General features: G+C 34.4%; 2 protein-coding genes and 1 non-coding gene across 3 annotated transcripts; 2 read left to right on the forward strand and 1 right to left on the reverse strand.

Annotated features, from left to right (window-relative positions):
* Positions 1-226: 226 nt before the first annotated feature.
* LOC110656962 (lignin-forming anionic peroxidase-like) lies at positions 227-1,738 on the forward strand. The gene is made up of 4 exons (XM_058154178.1): positions 227-545; positions 649-840; positions 945-1,110; positions 1,205-1,738. The coding sequence occupies exons 1-4, from the start codon at positions 324-326 to the stop codon at positions 1,591-1,593; spliced, it is 969 nt and encodes a 322-aa protein (XP_058010161.1). The 5' UTR covers positions 227-323; the 3' UTR covers positions 1,594-1,738.
* Positions 1,739-15,171: 13,433 nt separating this feature from the next.
* LOC131182864 (proline-rich receptor-like protein kinase PERK10) lies at positions 15,172-15,965 on the reverse strand. Its single transcript, XM_058152209.1, has 2 exons — positions 15,432-15,965; positions 15,172-15,246 (listed from the first exon to the last, which is right to left on the reverse strand). Exons 1-2 carry the CDS (start codon positions 15,963-15,965, stop codon positions 15,172-15,174), a joined length of 609 nt encoding a protein of 202 aa, XP_058008192.1.
* A 6,028-nt stretch (positions 15,966-21,993) lies between these two features.
* LOC131183739 (small nucleolar RNA R71) lies at positions 21,994-22,100 on the forward strand. The gene has a single exon (XR_009151764.1). It is a non-coding gene; the product is annotated as a small nucleolar RNA R71 (small nucleolar RNA).
* Positions 22,101-23,136: the final 1,036 nt, after the last annotated feature.

Raw genomic sequence — 23,136 nt, forward strand, 5'->3', positions numbered from 1 at the left:
TGACTGCAGAAGAATCCAAGCAGCTGAGTGGTTATTAAATGTTTTCAATTATTTGATTTATTCCAAAACGAACAATGGCTGGAAAAGTAGGACCCTGAAATTTCGTTTTAGCTGACTTAGAAAATACCCTACGATATGTTAAATGATAATCAAGACTTTTGAGCCAGAATAGGTCACTAAATTCTTGGACAGGCCAGCATAAATAGGATGTAATCCTTGCTCTTCTTCTGCGATCAAAAATCAAATTTCTCTCAATTTGTATCCGATTTTCTGCTATACTAATTAAGAAGGGGAAATTGAGAAAAAAAAAAACTAACATAAGAATGGCCTCTTGTTTATCTTTTTCTTGCATGGTTTTGACAATAGCAGTGTTATTGATTTTCTTAAGCTTGCCATGTCATGCGCAACTTTCGTCCAACTTCTATGATAATACATGTCCTAATGCACTCAGTACTATTAGGTCGGCCATTGATGCTGCAGTCTCGAATGAGCAGAGAATGGCAGCTTCACTCATTCGCCTTCATTTCCATGACTGCTTTGTTCAGGTAGTTCAGAACAAATATATAGACATATTTATTTATCTTGACATATTATATATATATGCGCATGTTCTTGAGATTAATGTAATTAACTTTGTCTTTAATTGCAGGTTGTGATGGTTCAGTTTTGCTGGAAGATACAGCGTCATTTACTGGCGAGAGAACTGCTCGCAATAATGCGAATTCCATCAGAGGATTCGAAGTCATAGATGATGCCAAGGCTCAAGTGGAAAGCGTATGTCCTGGAATTGTTTCTTGTGCTGATATTCTTGCAGTTGCAGCTCGCGATGCATCTGTCGCTGTAAGTTTCTTTCTCCAATCTTTTCCTATTCAGCAAATATAATACAGCATAAGCTTGTAATTACTATATTTACGTACTGAGCTCTGCATATATACTAAACACAGGTTGGTGGACCATCTTGGACAGTGAATCTTGGAAGAAGAGACTCTACCACTGCTAGCCGAAGTCTAGCTGATAGCGACCTTCCTGCCTTTACAGACAGCCTTGACAGGCTCATTTCTTTGTTCGGAAACAAGGGTTTAAATGCAAGAGATATGGTTGCCCTTTCAGGTTTGTACGTCAAGAATTTATTTCAATTCTATTTGTACACATTCATGCGTAGAAGTACATTAAGAAGGCTAAAAAATTATTGGAATACTTACAGGAGCACATACAATTGGACAAGCTAGATGCCTGACCTTCCGTGGTAGGATTTACAACAATGCAAGTGAAATTGATCCTGATTTTGCTAACACCCGAAGAAGCCAATGTCCAAATACTGGTGGAGATGGAAATCTTGCACCACTTGATTTGGTGACACCCAATACTTTCGACAAAAACTACTACTCGAATCTTATTGCAAGAAGAGGACTTCTTCAATCAGACCAGGTGCTTTTCAGTGGCGGATCTACCGATAGCATTGTTAATGAGTACAGCACAGACTCTTCGTCTTTCAGTTCTGATTTCGCATCTGCCATGGTAAAGATGGGCAACATAGACCCCCTCACTGGTTCTCAAGGAGAGATACGCAGGGTTTGCACTGTTGTCAACTAATTTCTCAACGAATCGCTCAAGTGTCTATAGTGTCAAACACTATATATATGTTCCGGAATAAATAGTACCTTAAGATCTGTTCCACTTGAGGCATTTTCTCATTCTTGTATTTTCAACTTAAGTGTGATTAAGTTTTTTTTTTGGTTTTTTGTTTTTTGTTTTTTTTTTCTTTTTTTTTTTAAACTCCTAGAAGTTATAAAGTGTAATTCATCTCCACTTGTCCTGAAATAGAAAGATATTGCATTTTTTCCCTTTGTTAAATTGGCTCCAGCAATTCATACATCAACTCAGTACTTCCTGGAATATGAACTAATTGATTCACGCAAATATATATAATACTATTATATGTATCCTGCAAATTATTATCATCAGAAATTTCTCAAGCGCTAGTAAGTTGATGCAAGAAATATGAACCAGCCACACACACACATATATGCACATATACAAATAATTGCATATATATGCTCATATACAAATAATTGCACTCAATATCTCTCAAACAAACAAATTAAGAACAATTGGTTAGCCCTTTAATGCAATTTCTTATCAGGGAACAAAGAACAACAAATTAGTGATATTGAAATTGTCTCCAAAGTTATTACTTGAGTATACATACATATATATATATATATATATATACATATATACATATATATATATATACATATATGTATATATATATATATGTATATATATATCATGAGACAATCATTTTGACCAACTGATAATCGTCGAAATCAAGCTGCGGCACATTTACTCTAACATCTAAGTACTCTTATGATAATTTAGGACACCTGTATGTATGTGGACACAATTTATTTCGAATTAACTAAAATATTGATCAACGATTTTATCAAGCATATCAAAAGAAAGAAACCTTGCAGAATTGTAATGATGATTTGAAGTAAACTAGGTAGCTATTTTGGCTAGTTAGGTAGCAAGTCTGTTAGTTTATTATAGTTAGCTATAGTTCTCACCACTTTTCATGTATATATGTAGTCCCAAAAGTAGTCTAAGAAGAGAGTGAATTGGACTTATAACAATTTTTCGATCTTTGCTTAAAACCTTATGAAAAATTGTCGTTTTATTCAACTGGGCATCCCAAGGTGTAGTGATGTTATTCAATGATATATTTTCAAGTTACAAACAAATTTGAATCACAACACACTAAGGCAACTTAACGCAAGTTTTTTTTCAACAAATCATAACTTATATTTCAAATGTGTTTGGTTTAGATGTTAACAACTAATCAAAAGAAGAAAACTCACAATATGTATATCAAATACGCACAAATCAAACTTTAATTTTAGCTAAGGCAACTCAAGGCATGAATATCTTCAATCACTTGAATGAATCAACTCAGCACATATGCAAATATCAATTTACTCAAAGATATCTCAAGATGTTTAACAAACACAATATAACACGTTATATTGCAAAAAGTAAAGAGAGTAGGGTTTAGAAAATTGAACACAAGAGATTTTTATAGTGGTTCGGCCAATAAGCCTACATCCACTCTCTCAAAAATCACTTTGAGTCTTCACTCCACTAAATTACTCTTTTCAATGGCAAGAGTCAAAGCTTTTTACATCAACAACACTTCCCAAGGTGCTTACAAACCTCTACAAGTGTTATCCCAAATACTCAACTAACTTCAAGCTTCAAAAGGTGCTTAACCAACCATCACAAATAGCATTTAAGATGATTTTCACTCTATCTCACTCAATACAAATAGATTCTATAAAGAAGAGAATAGTAGATTTGCCAATGCTCAAAAACTCATTAAAGCACTTAAATGAAAGCAATAAATATTTTTCAAGAAAAGAGAGCTATTCTTAGCTATCATTAAGTGTAAAATGGTGTCGAATAAGTGCTTTTGAAATCAAAATATTTAAAATCAATTTAAAATATTTATGGCACAGGTTTTGAGGAAATGACCATTATTTTATCATTTTCTGCATTTTGGACAGAGTAGCAAAATAAAGTAGCAAAGCATAGAAATTTTGAATACTAGTAGCAATGCAAATTAGAAATATCTTGAGAATTTTAGATAATAGTAGCAAAATAGTTTAGCAAAATGATACCTTCAGTGCCTCTTTGTTTAAGAACTTTAAATAATCATGCTAACCTTTAAGAAAATTATTTGCTCAGCTAAAATTCTTAGAGGCATGATAGAAAATAAGCTTTAAGCACTTAATTTTGAAAACTTAAAGAAGTTGAAGACATGAACACATTGGGACTACTCCTTCATTTCTTTATACAACAAGCCTAAAACTCAATGACCTAAACCTAAGCCTTTGATACCTCTTCAGTGCAGCTTGGAAGGCAATCTTCTTTGTCTTTCTTTTGCTTTGATTCGTTTGGTGTTAGATTTGAGAAATATCCATCTAAAAATGAGCTAACCACAAGTCCTTTCTTTTCATTAAGCCTTAAGAACATCACACAACTTAGAGAAAATGTTAGATTGATTTTAATTGAGTTTTGGTATTATCAAAATCCAAGCTCATTTTGAGCTTATAGGGCCAATAATATAAACTAAGAACTTAATTTTGCTCACTTTTGTAATATGCCATCAGAGCTTTATCTGCATCATTCAGAGAACCAGGCTTAGTGATTGTTGCACCAGTATTGATTTCCTTTAATTTTGCTTCTTGGCGAAGGTCATTTTTGCTTGCAGTTTTTATAAGGAATCAGTAGGGCTTTCTTGATGGATCCGTCACTAAAAGAATCTCTGTATCTTGCATGAGTTCGATGTAACAATCTAATTGTGGCATGGCTCTTAAGGTCGATCTCACCCCAATTGCATCAACTGTATTTACATGCAAGATGCGAAATAGATCTGGGCTAAGTTGCATCAGTGTTTCCTAACCTGATGATTCTCGAATCTACCATCTACGACAATTGTTGTGCATAGTAGCGCAAGATTTGCGCTTATGGTTAGCTGTACAAGAAAGATAATGCTCAAGGGATTAGCTTCATTATTAATCTTATCCCTGCTACTCAAAATTTTTGTCCAAGATGTCTCACAAATAATGAAACCGCTTCCCACATCTTCTTGGAATGTAAGTTTCCGCGGGCTGTATGGACTTTGTTTCTTTCTTGGTGGGATATCAAATTTTGCATCCCAAGATCCATTAGTAGCCCTTTTAAAGAATGGGGTCTCTAATTCAAGGGAAATTTCAAAAGCAATTCTTGATGAATTTGTTATACGCCATTTTATGGTCTATTTGGCTCGCGAGGAATGAAAAAGTTTTTAATGGGAAAGACATTATGGATATTTGTCTCTTAATCTTGCACAAATTAGCTACATGGATGAAGGTATTAGATGCATCTTTCCCCTTATGTGCCATGGATTTGTTGATTACTTGTGCATCCATTAAGTCATGGTCCAATCATCTCAAAAGGAGGCAATTGAGTTCTTGGTTGGCTTCTCCCCTCGGTTTTGTTGAACGAAACGTTGATGGATCCGCCTAAGCCAGAAGGAAGAGCCATTGGAGGAGTTCTTCGCAACATTCAAGGTTTTTTCTCTGTTTATCTTCGTGTCAATTTGGGTTTGAGGATTCCAATTGTGCAGAATTGAAAACCATACAAAAGCTCTTCAACTTTCTATTGGTTCCCCCCCAATTGCATTATTCAAGTCTTATTATCATCAAATTAGATTCTAGAATTATTGTTTTCATGGGTCTTGCATCACAATAATGCCCCTTGGCGCCTCTTCTCCATGGTCAACTCAATCATCGAATGTATAAATCAGCTTCCAAGTATGTCATTCAATCACATTCTCCGTGAAGGAAATTCGATTGCCGATGGATTGGCAAAATTAAACAAGGATTGAGTAGAAAACTTTATTACTATTTTGCTCTCCTTTACATTGTTTTCCGCTGCTGTTGACTTTGTACCATTGCTTTTCGGTTGGTTCTGGGCTCTATAAGATATGGGTGATGGTGTGCCTATGGGCTAGATTGTTGAGCTCGTAGCCTTCTTTTACTATTAATCTTTTATTTTCAATAAAATTTAGCTTTTATATATATATATTGAAGGTATGAAACAAGACAAGAGAGTGGCACCGAACGCCTCAATTTTAGACTTGCCTAACCAGTGACAATTAGGCATCTCAATACATTAAGAAATTTAGAAATAAAAAGTCCAAAAATTTCTCATAGTATGTTAATTATATATGAAAGTCAAAGAATCATATTATAGGATTTTAAATTTATTTATTTATGCATTCAAGTTAACAAAAAGAGTAAGAGAATATTTGACTTAACTTATAAAAAATTAACTTATAAGCACTTAATATTTATTAGCTAACTCAAGTTTATAAACATTTAAAATTTTAAATAATTATATATTTAGTTAAAATGTTTAGAATTGACTAATAAATAATTAATACTTTTAATAAAAAAATTAATTTATAAGCATATTTATTATTAAAATTACTAAAAAATATATTAAAATGAGATATATGTTGAAATTTTAAAAATTGAAAGAGGACTAGCTTATAAATATAGGGTTTATAAGTATCAAAATGAAAAATTATTCTTCGCTTGTTTGTTTTTTTTTTTTTAACTTATAAACAGAGTTAATAAGTCTAAAAAATTGTTGTAAACAAACAATAAATTTCTGATTTAACTAGTTTATAAACTAAAACAAACCCCATTTAAAATAGTCTACTACCTACTTAACAAGGAGAAATGTCAGGTTAATCTTATCCTACAATTTTTTCTTAGCAAGCTGCTTGTTGAAACCTTTCACTTTCACTGTACTTTGACAATTACTAAAGCAATCATGATTAAGCATGGTTACATCAATGGTTTTAACATGTCAACATTGCAAAATCTCTCTTTGGACTATAAACTATATATAATTTTAGGACAAAACATAGAGAGAAGAAAAAAAAAATTTAATTATAAACTATTTATTTATTTCTGAAAAAAAAAATTTTTAGAAGCATTAAAAATAGGTTGAATACATATTTTCATCCTTGAACTTTACTTAAAAATCCTTGTGGCATCCTGAACTTTTACAATGTCATATGAAATACCTCAACTTCTGTAAATATTTCATAATACACCTCAATTTCTGTAAAAGTGAAATTAAAATACCCTTCTTAGTAAATTACCAAGTCGGTATCTTAATTTTACTTTTATAGAAATTGAGGTATATCATAAAACGTTTACAAGAGTTGATGTATGTCATGAGACATTTTAAAAGTTTGGGATGCCACACGAGTTTTTAAGTAAAGTTCAAGGATAAAAATATATATTCAGTCATTAAAAATATAAAGTTATGAATAATTATCTAGTTGAATTTATTTGTTAGTAAAATCCATTCATACAAGTAAATAATGAAAAAAATAATAATTTTATTAAAATTCCCCATTTTATCCATATTTATCAGGGGAAGATTTATTTATTATTTTTTTTTTTTTGTGAGAATTGACAAAGGCGACTCTATAGATGCATGAGTTGAACCAAATAGAAATTGAGCTCATTCTCATTGAAGATTGATGAATGTAAAACGAACAATCAAATTAAAACCAAAAAGCTGTTAGGCATATACATGAAGACAAGCTAATGAGTCTGAAAGATCACTTCCTGACTTTTATTTTATTTTTGAAGGCCCGCCTTGAAGATTTTTTTTTTTTTTTTTTTTTAAGAAAGCCTTGAAGATTCTCTAAAATTACTTAAATTTGAAGTTAGCAAAATTAGTTTTATGTAATGTTAAGGAGATCCTTCCCATCCATTGTATCCACTTTTATATATATGCTAATAATATCTAGACTAGCATAAGATCCATGATTTTAAATGACGATCTTTTTTTAAAAAAAATGATAAATTTAATATCTTTATTTAATATATTTATACTTGTTATTTAGTTATATATCTTATTTTTAATTTTGTGTTTAGGAAAATTGTTGTTTAAATCTGGTCTATGATGGGCACAAAACAAGATATGTGGAATCCGTATTTAATAGGAAAGTCCCACTATTTTGTGTTTTTTGTCCAAATGGAATTTAAACAAAAAAATTCATATCTTTAGATATTTACTCATTTCATGAAATTTGCAAATTATTTAAAAATTTTATCTAACACAAACTGTTATCGCTACGTTAGGATCATTACAAGCATGTTTTGATTACCCATGATTGCAATTGCGTTGGATTTAAAACTGCATTAGAAAAATGATTATGTGTCTGTTTAGCATTGCATTTAGATAGTCGAAATTACTTTTCTGAATAAAAGCAATATTTTAGATGCTTTTAAAAAAAATATTTTAGAAAAAAATGTTTTCTTATTTTAATATTCTTAGGACTAAAACTTATTAAATTTAATTTTAAATTATTTTTTAATACTCTCTGACTAGTATATTTAAAAAAGTAATTTTCTCAATAGTAGTTTCAACAGTAATATCACTTCCTAAATTTTTAAATAATTATTTTACATGTAAATTTTGATATTTTAATGTATTAAATATTGTGCCATTTTAATTTAAATATTTTGGGTTTTTAAAATTGGGTTTTTATTTTTCAAGTAATTAATTTCAATAATTTTTAAAAATTAATTTAAAAACCACGTGATAAGTTTGAAAATATTTTTGGACTCCGTAAATTTTTCTAAGTTTTTTGTAATTTTTTTGAAATTTTCAGACTTCGTTTTGGGTCCCATGACAGAGCAAAAATCAAATTTCGAGTGTTTTGAATTGAATCGGCGGAATCGAACTGGTTAAGATCGGACCGACCAAATCACACTAGTCTTGTTTTTCTCTTCTTCTCCTTCTCTTTTGCGCCGCCCCAACGCTCTCTCTTCTCTCCCTCTTTTCTCTCTCCTCTCTCCCCACCACTACCGGCGCACCCCCCAGTCCCATTCTCCGCCACTGGTAGTCCTATTTTTTGCGAGAAATCGCACTCCTAACCTCCACTTGTGCTCGCGCAACTTTTGAGTTTCCCTTGCCATTTCTGGCGATTTCGGCCGCCAATTGAATCGGGTCTCATTTCCTTTTTGTTCTACACTTTACAAGCTTCCCATAGACACCAATTTCAATAATTTTCATTAAGTTGTTTGTGCAAATCTAGCCCTAGAAGTTTTTGCCCTTTTTGACTTCCGGACTAGATTCCTCTAAAACCGTAAATCCTATCAAAAATCCGAGACTACCAGCGCATCTTACACGTCGAGGTCTTTGCAACGATATCAATTTGGAATTTTTTTTGACACCGTAAATTTGATGGGTCCCACAAACTTGCCTCTAATTTTTTAGGTCTTTAATGAGTCTTTTAATTAAATAAAAATTATATTCTAACTCCTGGTGTTGTGGGCTTCGCGTAGATATTTTCGTTTTGAAGAAATTTGACCGACAATCGAGACATCAATTTCAGGCTGAACGCGCGGGCTGCTAGACCCACTATGGAAGTGGGTCAATATTACAGTGCTTCCCACTATTTTCAGATACCCTGGACGCATTCCAAGTGTCAGAATTAGTGTAGGTAAACCCGAACTCTGAATTCTCCTTTTTACCTAATATTGAGTTTAGAATAAAAATTCATAAAATATTCGTGGGTAGCTAGAAAATTATAGTTCCAATTGTAATAGTAGAATGGCATTGTTAAATACTGCAAAGAATAATTATAGAGTTTTTTAAGTTAATTTGGATAGTTTTTGTAAAATATTAGTTTTAAGTAAATAGCTGAATTGTGTATTTATGTGAGAATTGACTGGTTTGGCAAGCTCAAAAGGGGCATTATGTTGTTATTGTGTTGTGGGCCTGAGACCTTTTGGATTAAAAAGTGTTAGTTGAGTTGTTTTACAAGTTGAGTAGGTCCTAGGTACAGGAGAAACTCTGCCGAATTTTCGGCATAAATTTATAGTATCTTTGACTCTTTGGTTCTTTGTTTTGATTTATTATTGATAAATTTCTTGAATATAATTGTTTAGGTGATCCGAGTCAATCTTTCTCTTCTTCTCAATCGCCCCAGTAACACTTAGATAATCTGTGAGTTTGATATTCATTTTATTTATAATTTTAATATTATTAATTTATATTCAAGGCATGCTTATGTATTCACTTATATGTATGTATATAATTAGTTAAATGCTAGGCACGCTCCTTTGCTGCATATGTTATTGAATTTGTTTGTGGATGTCGCCTTAAGATAACTTAGAGCTTTGTATGTGTGTATTAGTGTGAGTATGGTATGGATATAGATATGAGTAGAACAACTTTGAGTTGATAATCCTTATATATGGATAAGTCAGGGTGAGCACGGCTTTTAGTTGATCTCGCTGGCTCCTGCACTTGGATTACTAAGCAAAAGTCCGGCATGAGTTGACCTCACTGGTAGGTATTGGATTAAAAGAGCTGCATAGAGGATCAACTCCCATATGTTTATTGATGTGACACATGGGTACATGCGTACTCTAAATTATCTTTTGTACAAATATTGGTTGAATTGTTTGAACTATGTGAACGTGTTACATTTCATATATAGGAATACATTAGATTTAGATAGTTATAGAAATTATATTTAAAATCTATATCTTACTCTCTGAGTCCAACGCTCACCTTTATTTAACTATTTTTCCTCAGGTGATAGGTAGCTTTATTTGTGATTAACCTACTTTCTTTCCCCGTAGGTTTAAACAGAAAATATTTTAATTGACTTTTATTGTCTTTTATTTAAATCTAGAACTCCGCAAGGATCAATAGCTGTATTTTTATTTGGGTTGTAATAACTTAGTTCTGGAGTTATAAAATTAGTTATGTGAGATTACATGGATGTATGAGATATTTATTATTGATGATTGATGTGACTTATCCGCAAGTATACGGGTCGTCTCAAGTAATAAAGTGATGAATCAAGTATCGTTCCCACGAGGATTTGCTGTTTGATTACTAAACTATGAATGAAGCGATTATTTGGGCTAATGATTAATGAATAAATAGTAAATGTAAATGAGCAAGGTAAATTGATTAATCTAATTGAAATGGGTAAAGAGCAAACAAATAAATTCTAATTCTAGTTCGCAATTAAACTAAAATTAACAATGGGTAATTTAAACGAAAGTCTAATTATGGTAAAAGTGATTCGAGTTGGGGTTTATGCATAAATTAATTGGGATTTGTCTTGGGCATTCCAATTTTTTAGGGAAAAATAGAATTTGAAGGAAATTGATTCTAAATCCCTTTAATATCTTTTTCAAGCATACCAAAGTGTATTCTAAAATAACCAAACCTACTTTCGTATGTATTTGATTACTTTAAAACCCATTAAGTTTTGTAACCAATAATTAATTCCTCTTAAAGTCCTAGTTTATTTCTAAATCTAGGTGATTTTAAGTTCCAATCCTTGATTAACTATCAATGACTTTCACCTTTCGGTCCTTCAATCAAAGATTAACACAATACCCAATGGGTACCAACATTAGGCAAGTAAATCAAGCACACAAGGAAGGAATCAAAACTCATATTTATGTAAAATAAGGAAATACCCAATCCAAATCCACAAATTAATCTAAAACATATTTCCCAACTCTGAAATCCAAAGAAATTACTCACTCATGATGGTATTTACAAGAAATATAGATGGAAGAATAAAGAAAAACATGATAAAAGGACTGAAATGGGAAAACCCAGGTGGAAGAACCAAGGTCTCTGGTTTCTGGAGCTCAAAACTCGTGCAGCAGCTCCTCTTCCTAGAGAATGGCGTCTTCTCTCCCTCTTTCTATATATTTTTCTTTCCTTTTTGTTTTCCCTTTCTTCCTCTTCTTCAAAAATAAGGAAATGATGAATTTATATGGTCCCTAAAAGTTACCCTAAAAGTAAATAAAAGACAAGGAGTGGATAGGAAATGAGGTGTAAAATTATCCAAGTCAGCAGCACTATTCACGTTCTGGGCATTCTGCTTAGGGTTCGGCTTAACCCTAAGCAGCTTCTTAGCAAATTTCAGCCTCTAGTTGCACTGTCTACTTAAGGTTAAACAGACCCTCAGCAAATCTCGGCAGACTTAGAGTAAAATAGACTTTTCTGCTCATGCTTGACTTGTGCTGCACCTTAAGCACTGTCTATTTACCCTAAGCAGGATCTTAAGCAAAGACTCAAGCAAATTTCGGCTAACTTGCTCTTTCAAGGCTTGATTTCTTCAACTTTCCTCTATGCTTAAAGAACTCCAAACTTCTTCAAATCACTTCCTAATGCACTCATTGATCTTCGATTTGCCACAAAATCCTATCAAAAATAACAAAATTACAAAAAACAAATATAAAGTATCTAAAGTTAACAAATAAGCTAAAATAAAGCAAAAAACATAAAATATACTAAAATATAAGGGCAAAATGGATGCAAAACTACCCTAAAATGCCTATATGAAATGAGTGAAACAAATTCCCCCAAACTCAAACCTTTGCTTGTCCTCAAGCAAATTAAAAACAAATAATGCAATTTGGGGTACCTTACCTTAAATTCATGAAAATTACTTATCCAAACTCTCAAGCTTACCTTTAGCCACCAACAAACCATATACCCACTTTCAAGGTGCAAAGAATTCAATCCTTACCAAAGTTATCACCGCTTAGCCTTGGGTCAATTATCCATATCATCAAGCACAAACCGATCAATCACAAAGAATAATCATGCATAAATAGACTATAGGGTAATCCATAAGCTAAAGTATCTCAAATAATGATGGAAGTAAATGAATGGATTAATGATATCACAATCCCATAGGCAATTCTCCTATTCCAATCTCCACTAATGTAGCAAAACACCATCAAAAGATCAAAAGGACTTTCAAGGGTCGTAATGGGGCTAAGGGGGTGATAATGTGGCTAACAAGAAAGGATAAAGGTAACAAAATATGAGAATAATCAAATTATTAAAAGATCAAGACACAATTTCATTCATTTTTTTTTTTTTTTGAATCAAATTTGGGAAGAAAGAACTTTACAACTATTCACCAATGCTAGCATATACTTTTGAAGCTTTTAGAGGGACTATATAAATGATATTGACTTTGAATTACAATTGTCCCTTTCAATTCACCCCCAAACTCATTTCTTTGTGTACTTGGGTGGTGAATTACTTTACATACCATAATTGAATTTGCTAGCTTTTTTACTTTGGCCACTTCTCCCAACTAATTGTTATATATATATTTTTTTTTATTTATTTTTTTTATGTGTATCTATCACTCAAAGAATTATTCTCATGGAGGGTAGGTAAGTATTTGAGTTTATGGCTAGGTAGTAATGTGGGTTCCAAAGGAATAAAAGGGATAAATGTAGGCTCAAATTGGTTCCAAAGGGAAATTTTTAAGTGAGGTTGGTTAAGGCTAAAATATGGGTTTAAAATTCAAAGAATGCCTAGATCATTTCTTTTTCAAGCGTATGCTATGATTTCGCCTTGAAAGGTTTAGGAAGATTGTTCTAGGATTGGTGAGACATCAATTAGCTACTTCTCACCTTAGAGTTTTCTCTAAGCACTCAAAGTCAATGCAATTGATTGGGTGGCCCTTGGCTAAGAAGATATAAACTAAAGCAAGAATCTAATAACTTTGCACCTATCTATAACTTTCAATCCATCAAACCCTTCTAAAAGTAAGCTCAATTGCTCTTCAAAGCAATTCTCCATCCTCCAAGGACAAGGTAAAAATTTATTTTTATGATATGCATGATCCTAAAATGAATGCATAAATCGAATTAAAACTAAATGTAATCTATATGAAAACTATATGCAAATGTATGTGTATGAGTATAGACATGTGTGTGGTTTATGTATAAGTGTATGGATTATCTATATATGGATGAATGAAATGCAATAAATGAATAAAAGAAAATTTTAAAAATTTTGCAAAAATTTTGCCCTCACCCCCAAACTCAAATGAAACATTGTCCTCAATGTTTAAAATGAATGCAAAGATGGGCAAAATTGTGAGAATTACTCAATTATTGAAATTTATACAATTGGGGATTAAATCAATATAAGCTCAAGAATTCCAAAATTAGCTCAAAATGATATTAACAATGAAGCTTTAGAGAGAAAAATGTGAAAAAGTATCCCAAATGTATGAGTTTACACTGCTTAAGATGTTGCTTAACCTGTTGCGTAGGGTAAAGCGAAAGCATAAGCATTGGTAACATACCATAAGCTTAACTGGTGTAAGGGAAATCATACCTCCAAGCGATGTGGAGCAGATTATGCTCAAAGAAAATTCGTGCAACTCATCAATGTCAACAAAATTAGGATTGAAGAAAAGATAAAGTGCTAAAATAATGTTCAAGAAAATGAAAGAGTGTAAAGAAATAAAATGTAACAGTTAAATCAAAAATTAAACCAAGAAACATTCACAGAGTGTTTATGTCCATATCAGAAGATAAAATAAAATAAAGTAAACTAAAGGAAAGAAGTGCAGAGATAATAATAAAAACTAAGTACCAAAGTATTACAACCATGACCAAAGTTTGAAAATTAAAATAAACAAATTACAAAAATAAACTTAAAACAGAAATTAAAACTGCTGCTACTGATCAAGTTCTGCTATCAAGCCTTTGTTCTTTGCATCGTGGTCCGCCTTCAGGTTCTGCAGTTGGTTCATTGTGATCCGAAGCTTCAGAAGCAGTTTCCAAGTTTTCTGTTAAGTCTTTCATTTCTTGAAACATGGCTTGGCCCCAATGATATAAATTGTTGTAGGATTGGGCCAGTTTGTTGTAAAGCTCCAGCATTTGAAGTTGATGTTGCTTCATTTCTTTTAAGAGATAAAAATCTCTTTTTAAGTTTCTTTTCTAGCTTCTTCTTTTGGTTAACCTGCTCCTGACCCATGGCTTCAATTTTGATTTCTAAGTTTTTCAAGGTAGCAAGAATTTCTGTGGTATCAGGTGAGGGAGCAGATGGTTGGACAGTGAAATTTGTTATTCTGGATTCCAAGGATTTTAAGATGGATAAAATGTCTGCTGAAAACTGTGGGGTAGAGGTTGGTTGTGGTTCTCTTTGGTGCAAAAGTGGTGGGGTTTGCACAGGGTATCGTGGTGCCAGAACAGAGTATAGGTATGGCCTATTTTCTCACAAACATCCATATGCAGCAACATTGTGCTGTCTATATATGATTCCCCAGAAACTGGCAGCAATTTATATAGACTAGCATCAAAGCTAAATGATTTTGCTATAGCAGTTATATACCCCCCAAAAACAATACTACCTTTAGTATGCTTTGTGACAATTTGGTGCCAATGAGTAGCTATGAAATGGGCTGTACTTACTTGTTTTCTCTCCTTCATGCACCACAAGAGAAACAAATCCCCAGCACCCACAATACTGTTACTGTGTCCCCTTCCTAAAACAGTGTAAGTAATGAACCTATGGAGGTATTTCAATACATGGTCAACTATCCTAGAGGCTTTTGCAGTCCTCTGTCTATAATAACCTCCAAAAGGTGCAATATCCTTCCAGAATTGAACAGGGTCATAAACAGTTTGCTGCCACTCAATGTTTTTATACCCCGAATCCTGAAAACCAAAAATTGCATTCATAGCACCCATGTCTAACTCCCTATCAGTTCCAGCACATCGAAAATATATCATATCTCTATGTTCAGGCACTGCTGGTTTGAAACTCAGCCTTAGGGAACTCAAAAATTCCAGGGTTAGATCTTTGTACACTGGTTCCCTAATTTTAGCAAAGTCAGTCCAGCTAACAGCATTCAAATAGGCAAATACAGAGTCATAAATGCCTAATTCTTTCAAAATCTGCTCATCCATATACTTGTTTGCCAAAATTGTTTTAGAAACTAATTTCTCATAGGCCTTTTTCATACCCATATCCCTAAAAGCCCAAGGTAATGGAGAAATTACCTCCTCAATAGTATCTGCAGATGACGCAGGTGCTGGAGAGTGTAAGGGAGACTGGGTTACTGGTGTTTGGACCGTGGTCTTTGGGGTTTGCGAGGAAGACCTGGTCCTTTTGCTAACTGGTTCAGAGGACTGAGGTGGAGAGTTTAAGTCGAAAGGGACAGAGGGTACTCGTTTTCGTTTTCCGACAGGGGTTTCTTTGAGTCTACCTGCGGCCCTTTTTGTTTTGCCTTTTGTTTTTGTTTGGGTAGGCGCAGGTTCTGGGGAATGGGTGTCGGGAATTGGTGTTTCATTTTGTGGCTCGGATTGCGGCGAGAGGGGAGTAGGCGAAATGAGAGGCGGTATTTGGCTTGGGGGTGGTGGCGGTGACTGAGGTGGTGGCGATTGTGGTAGTGGTGGCGTTTGTGGTGGTGGGGACTGAGGTAATGGCGGACTGGGGCTGGGGTTAGGGTTTGTGGGTAATGAGGATGGAATACCCATTTTAGATTTGACAGAATGTCGAAGTCCACTGAGTTTGGGTTTGTGAGAGGACCACATTTTGGTTCTTACCATTTTAATGAAAAGGAGGAAACCTTTCGGCTTCCTGTAAAAATTGCCGGAAAAAATGGCGTGAGGAAGGAAGTCGACGAGGTTTATCGGGAGTGTTGGCGAGGTTTTTGGAAAATTGGCGGAAGTGCTGGGCCTTTTAAAATGTGGGGTAGACATGTGGTATTTTGGGCCATGCTTAGGGTTAGGCATAAGGTTCAGCAGAATTTGCTTAAGACTTTGCTTGACAAGCAATGTCATCAGCAAGTTTCGGCAGGTTTTGGGCAAAATTGTGGTTTTGCTTACCAAAATCAGTCCAAAAGCTATGGAATGCTATTGTAACCCTCAGCAATTACCAAATACACACAAACACCATAAAATTGAGGGATTTAAGTTCATCTCTCTCATAAACTTAGTAAGCATAACACATGTTCATTTAGCTTTTTACAATCATTGTTCATTTTAGGCACCAATTGTGACTACCCTTTTGCACATTCAATGAAATGGTCTCCTTTCTAAACTTATACCAAAAGCATATTTTCAGCAGCATTTTAGACAAGTTCCAATCAACCAAGAATTGCAGATAAGATGTAGAAATTGACCTTTTTAGCAGCATGAACAGTAGCATATACAGTAACCAAAATCTGCAGAATTCAAAAATTAGCAGCAATTCCAAACAAAAGCATGCAAATTCCTATCAGACTACAAAATTATATATACACTAAAAGGTAAAACTTAACAAACACTATTTTTGCACTTCAAATAAGCTCTCATCAGTCCTAAATATCAAAATTGATTCTCATTCAAGTTGCATTTCACAGAATTCACACAAAACACAAAATCAAACATGTGCTATCAAGTATATTGCAATATCAGCAATTTAGCACAAGTTTAAAGGTGTTACTGTTCACAGGCACTGCATAAAGTGCAGAATTTTGCTTATACTTGCTTCTTTTCAATTCTTTGTTTTTGCCACAAGTGTAAACTTGCTCCATCTTCATGAATGACCTACAAAAGATAAACAAATGTCACTTTTGAGTTTTATGAGGGTAAAAACTGAAATGAAAATGAAATGGAAAATTAATGAACTATAAAAGGATACGCTTGGGTTGCCTCCCAAGAAGCGCTTGTTTAAGGTCTTAAGCTTGACCTTCCACTCCAATTCTCCTAAGTATCCCTGACTGGAGAACCAAGCCATGAAACCTCTACAAACTTTTGCGTGGGTTCTCCAACAATATAATGTTTTAATCTCTGCCCATTAACTTTGAAAGTCCCTGAGGTCTCATTGCCTATCTCAACAGCTCCATAGGGGTATACTTTTATAACAGTGTAGGGCCCTGACCATCTTGACTTCAATTTTCCTGGAAATAACCTTAACCTAGAATTGTATAGGAGAACAACATCACCTTCTTGAAATTCTTTCCTCCTAATATGCTTATCATGCCATCTCTTAGTTCTTTCCTTGTAAAGCTTGGCATTTTCATAAGCATCCAATCTAAGCTCCTCAAGTTCATTTAGTTGCAGCATTCTTTTTTCTCCTACGCTTTTAAGTCAAAGTTCGGTGTCCTTATGGCCCAATATGCTCTATGCTCCAACTCCAAAGGTAAATGACAAGCCTTCCCATAAACCAATCTAAATGGGGTAGTTAGATAGGGGTTTTAAAGGTCATTCTATAGGCCCAAAGAGCATCATCTAACTTTATTGAACAATCTTTCCTCGAACAATTCACTGTTTTCTCAAGAATCCTTTTCAGCTCTCTATTGGAGATCTCCACTTGACCACTAGTTTGTGGATGGTAGGGTGTTGCAACCTTATGCTTCACACCATATTTTTGCAATAATCTTTCGAATTGATGGTTGCAAAAATGAGAACCTCCATCACTTATAATGGCACGTGGAGTTCCAAATCTTGTAAAAATGAACTTTTTAAGGAATTTAATCACAACTCTTACATCATTAGTTGGAGATGGTATAGCTTCAACCCATTTGCTCACATAATCTACTCCAACTAAAATGTATTTGTGTCCCAAGGACGATGGAAAAGGTCCCATGAAATCAATGCCCCACACATCAAATAGTTCCACTTCCAATATATTTTGGAGGGGCATTTCATCTCTCTTTGAGATATTACCCATCCTTTGACATCTATCACATGCATTTACAAACTTCCTCACATCCTTAAACATGTGTGGCCAAAAGAACCCTGCTTGAAGAACTTTTTCTGCAGTCTTTGTCACACTCATATGACCCCCATAAAGTGAAGAATGGCAATCTTTGATAACATTCCCTATCTCTTCATCAGCTAAACATCTTCTAATCAGCCCATCTCCACATTTCTTGAACAAAAATGGTTCCTCCCAATCATAATCCTTCACATCAAAAAGAAATTTCTTCTTTTGCTGCCATGTTAAATCAGGTGGAAGGATTCCACACACTAGATAGTTCACAAAATCTGCATACCAAGGTGTTTTTGCATTCATGATTACTAACAGTTGCTCATCAGGAAAATAATCATCTATTAGGGGTTCTTTTCCCAGATTGTCTCCTTGTTCTTGCCTCAATCTAGATAGATGACCCGCTACCACATTTTCTACTCCTTTCTTATCTTTAATTTCCAAGTCAAACTCTTGAAGGAGTAGCACCCACCTTATCAATCTAGGTTTAGCCTCTTTTTTCTGAAGGAGATACTTGATAGCTGCATGATCTGTGTATACTATGACCTTAGATCCCACAAGATAGGACCTGAATTTGTCTACTGCAAATACTACTGCCAAAAACTCTTTCTCTGTAGTAGAGTAATTTATTTGAGCATCATCTAAGGTCCTACTTGCATAGTATATTGCATACACCTTCTTATCTTTCCTTTGTCCCAAAACAACCCCAATGGCATAATCACTAGCATCGCACATTAGCTCAAAAGGTAATGACCAATCGGGTGGTTGCATAATAGGAGCAGATATCAAAGCTTCCTTTATCCTGCAAAAAGCATTCATACAGTTAATATCAAAATTAAATTCCACATCTTTACTCAATAAATTGGTAAGAGGTTTAGAAATCTTAGAGAAATCCTTGATGAATCTCCTATAAAATCCAGCATGCCCCAAGAAACTCCTCACTCCCTTCACAGATGTTGGGGGTGGCATTTTCTCAATAACTTCTACCTTTGATTTATCCACCTCAATACCCCTGTTTGACACAAGATGTCCCAAAACAATTCCTTCTTGTACCATAAAGTGGCACTTTTCCCAATTCAAAACTAAATTGAACTCTTCACATCTCTGCAAAACCTTAGACAAGTTAGATAAGCATTCATCAAAAGATTTACCATACACAGAAAAATCATCCATGAACACTTCCATAATACCCTCAATCATGTCAGAAAATATAGACATCATACATCGTTGGAATGTAGCAGGGGCATTACATAATCCAAATGGCATCCTTCGATATGCAAAGGTACCATAAGGACATGTGAAGGTAGTTTTATCCTGATCATCTGGGTGAATAGGGATCTGAAAGAACCCTGAATAGCCATCCAAGTAGCAAAAATAAGAATGATGAGCTAGTCTCTCAAGCATTTGATCTATAAATGGTAATGGAAAATGGTCCTTTCTAGTTGCCTTATTCAATTTCCTATAGTCTATACACATTCTCCATCCAGTTACAGTTCTTGTAGGTATTAGTTCATCATTTTCATTTTTCACCACTGTGATGCCCCCTTTCTTAGGTACAACATGAACTGGACTTACCCAATTGCTGTCAGAAACAGGGTAAATGATACCTGCATCAAGCAATTTCAAGATCTCCTTTTTCACAAACTCTTTCATGTTTGGATTCAATCTCCTTTGTGATTCTCGAGAGGCTTTATGGTCATTTTCCAACAAAATTCTATGCATGCATACAGAAGGATGTATTCCTTTAATATCATCAATGGTATAACCAATTATCCTTCTATGCTTCCTAAGAACTCTCAATAATTTTTCAACCTCACAATCAGTCAATTTAGCACTAACAATCACAGGATATGTAGAATTTTGACCTAAAAAGCATACGAGATTTGTTGGAAGAGGTTTCAACTCTACCTTAGGTGCTTCACCTTTTTCAAACTTTGATGATGAAGTTGTTTCTTGCTTCAAGTTCCCAATCTTTTCAATATCAGCCATAGGCAATGGTGGATTTCCTTCCAAAATTGTAGCATATTCTGCAGCTTCCTCAATCTCATCCCCTTTTTTGATGTTATGAACCAAACAAGCTTCTAAGGGATCTTTAGGATGTTGCTTTTTAAGCACTTCTCTAACCTCTTCATCTATCACATCAACTCTCAAGCATGAGTTTGAATCATCTTTCTTTTTCATTGCTTGAAACAAATTAAATTCAACTTTCTCTTCCCCAACTTCTAATGTAAGCCTCCCATTTTTTACATCAATCACGACTCAGTAGCAAGGAAAGGTCTACCAAGAATAATAGGAATGTGTACATCCTCCTCCATCTCCAATACCACAAAATCCACTGGTATGAAAAATTTCCCAACTTTCAGAGGAACATTCTCAACTATTCCAATTGGAAATTTAATAGATCTATCTGCTAACTGTAGTGATATGGTAGTAGGCTTCATTTCTCCAATTTTCACTTTCTCATAGATAGACAATGGCATCAAACTAACACTGGCTCCAAGATCGCATAAAGCCTTATCTATACTGATATCCCCAATGTGACATGGTATGGAGAAACTTCCAGGATCTTTCAGTTTGGGTGGAAGCTTATTTTGCAAAATGGCACTGCTTTCTTCCGTGAGAGCTACAGTCTCAAATTCCTCCAGTTTCTTCTTGTTAGATAAAATCTCCTTTAAAAATTTGGCATATGAGGGCATTTGTGCTAAAGCATCAGTGAAAGGAATAGTTACATGCAAAGACTTCAATACCTCCAAAAACTTCCCAAATTGTTTATCCAATTTTGCTTTCTGAAACCTTTGATGGAATGGTAAAGGTGGCATGTAGGCTTTAGGTGCAACATATTTGGGCTCTTCTTCTTTGCTCTCCCTCTCCTTACTTCCTTTTTCTTCCACTGAATTTTCTTTCTCAGCTTCAATTCTAACTTCAACTTCAGTTTGTTCATCTCCTTCTCTACTTTTCTTTTCTTCAACTTTCTCTTCAATATTTTTATCCCCATTCTCCAATATTTTTCCACTTCTCAATGTAATAGCCTTGCAATGCTCCCTTGAATTTTCTGGTTGGCTAGGAAGCTTCCCAAATGCTTTGTTACTTGAAGAGCTAGCTTGTTGAGCTATTTGATTCTCTAACATCTTGTTGTGTGTTGCCATTTGATCCACTTTAGATGCTAATTGAGAAATCATTTCTTGTTGACTTTGATGGCTCACAAGTAGAGTTTCAATCATAGATTCCAATCTAGCTGTCTTGTCTAGTTGTGCTTGTTGTGGTAGAGGTGGAGCAGGTACATTTTGAGGTTTAGAAATTCCAGGAGGAGGACCTCTATTCTGCTGAAAGTTCTGATTTTGTTGATATCCAGAAGGTTGCTGAAAATTCTGATTTTGCCCTTGTCTACCTCCCCAAGAGAAATTTGGGTGGTTTCCCCATGCTGGATCATAAGTTGCAGAAAATGAGTTACCGCTTGGTCTTTGATTGTAGTTTCCCACATAATCCACTTGCTCATTTGAAAAATCTTGATTAAGTGCAGAAAAATCTGCTGCACAATTGACATTTGCAGCTCCAATTTCTAGTGTATTACCAGAACCTCCGGCTGAAGAATCTACTTTCATACTTAACTTGTCCATCTTCTTTGTCAAAGCATCAAACTTAGCATTAATCATATTCATGGCATCAAGCTCAAACATACCAGCTGGTTTCTTAATCTCATTCCTCTCACAACTCCATTGGTAGTTGTTATAAGCAATTTTATCAAGAGCGGAAAAAGCTTCATCTTCAGATTTCTCCATGAGGTCACCTCCAGAAGATGCATCAATTGTACTCCTAATAGCTGGTGAAACTCCATTATAAAAGTGTTGAACAAGCATCCACTTAGGAATCCCATGATGTGGACATCTCCTTTGCAAATCCTTGTACCTCTCCCATGCTTCATACAAGCTCTCATCATCTCTAGGTTTAAAAGAAGTCAGCTCATTTCTTAGCTTAGCTGTCTTGCTTGGTGGAAAATATTGAGCCAAAAATGCTTGAGAAAGTTCATCCCATGTTGTGATAGAACCCGGTGGCAAAGAATGTAACCACTCTCTAGCTCGGTCCTTCAGAGAAAAAGGAAATAATCTGAGTCGAATTGCTTCATCAGAAACTCATTTATCTTCAACATATCACTGATCTCAAGAAAGTGTGTCAGATGCACATGTGGACTTTCACTTGGATTTCCTCCAAATTGTGCTTGTTGTACCATTTGACAAAGTGCAGGCTTCAGTTCAAAATTATTAGCTTCTACCCTTGGTCTTGTGATACTTGGCATGAAATCTCCAATGTTAGGATAGGCATGATCTTTCACAGAGCGGTTGTTATTGTTGTTGTTGTTGTCAGCCATTTCTTCTTGTAATTGCTCTTGCTCTTGTGCTCTTTCTTGTTGTTGTTGAGCTTTAATTTCAGCTTTTCTCCTCTTAGATTCTGCTCTTAAAGCTTTTGCTGTCTTCTCTATTTCTGGGTCAAAGAATAGATTGATTTCTTCACTTTTTGTCCTTCTCATAAAATAAAGCACCTGAAAAACAAAATAAACAAATTCTCAAAGTAAAATGATAAAAAGAAAATAAAATAAAATGCCCAAATTAACCAAACAAACAATCGTTTAATATCAAACAAAAATCAAATCCCCGGCAACGGCGCCAAAAACTTGATGTGACTTATCCGCAAGTATACGGGTCGTCTCAAGTAATAAAGTGATGAATCAAGTATCGTTCCCACGAGGATTTGCTGTTTGATTACTAAACTATGAATGAAGCGATTATTTGGGCTAATGATTAATGAATAAATGGTAAATGTAAATGAGCAAGGTAAATTGATTAATCTAATTGAAATGGGTAAAGAGCAAACAAATAAATTCTAATTCTAATTCTAGTTCGCAATTAAACTAAAATTAACAATGGGTAATTTAAACGAAAGTCTAATTATGGTAAAAGTGATTCCAGAGTTGGGGGTTTATGCATAAATTAATTGGGATTTGTCTTGGGCATT

This window comes from Hevea brasiliensis, chromosome 9 (assembly GCF_030052815.1).
Source record: "Hevea brasiliensis isolate MT/VB/25A 57/8 chromosome 9, ASM3005281v1, whole genome shotgun sequence".
Taxonomy (NCBI): Eukaryota; Viridiplantae; Streptophyta; class Magnoliopsida; order Malpighiales; family Euphorbiaceae; genus Hevea; species Hevea brasiliensis.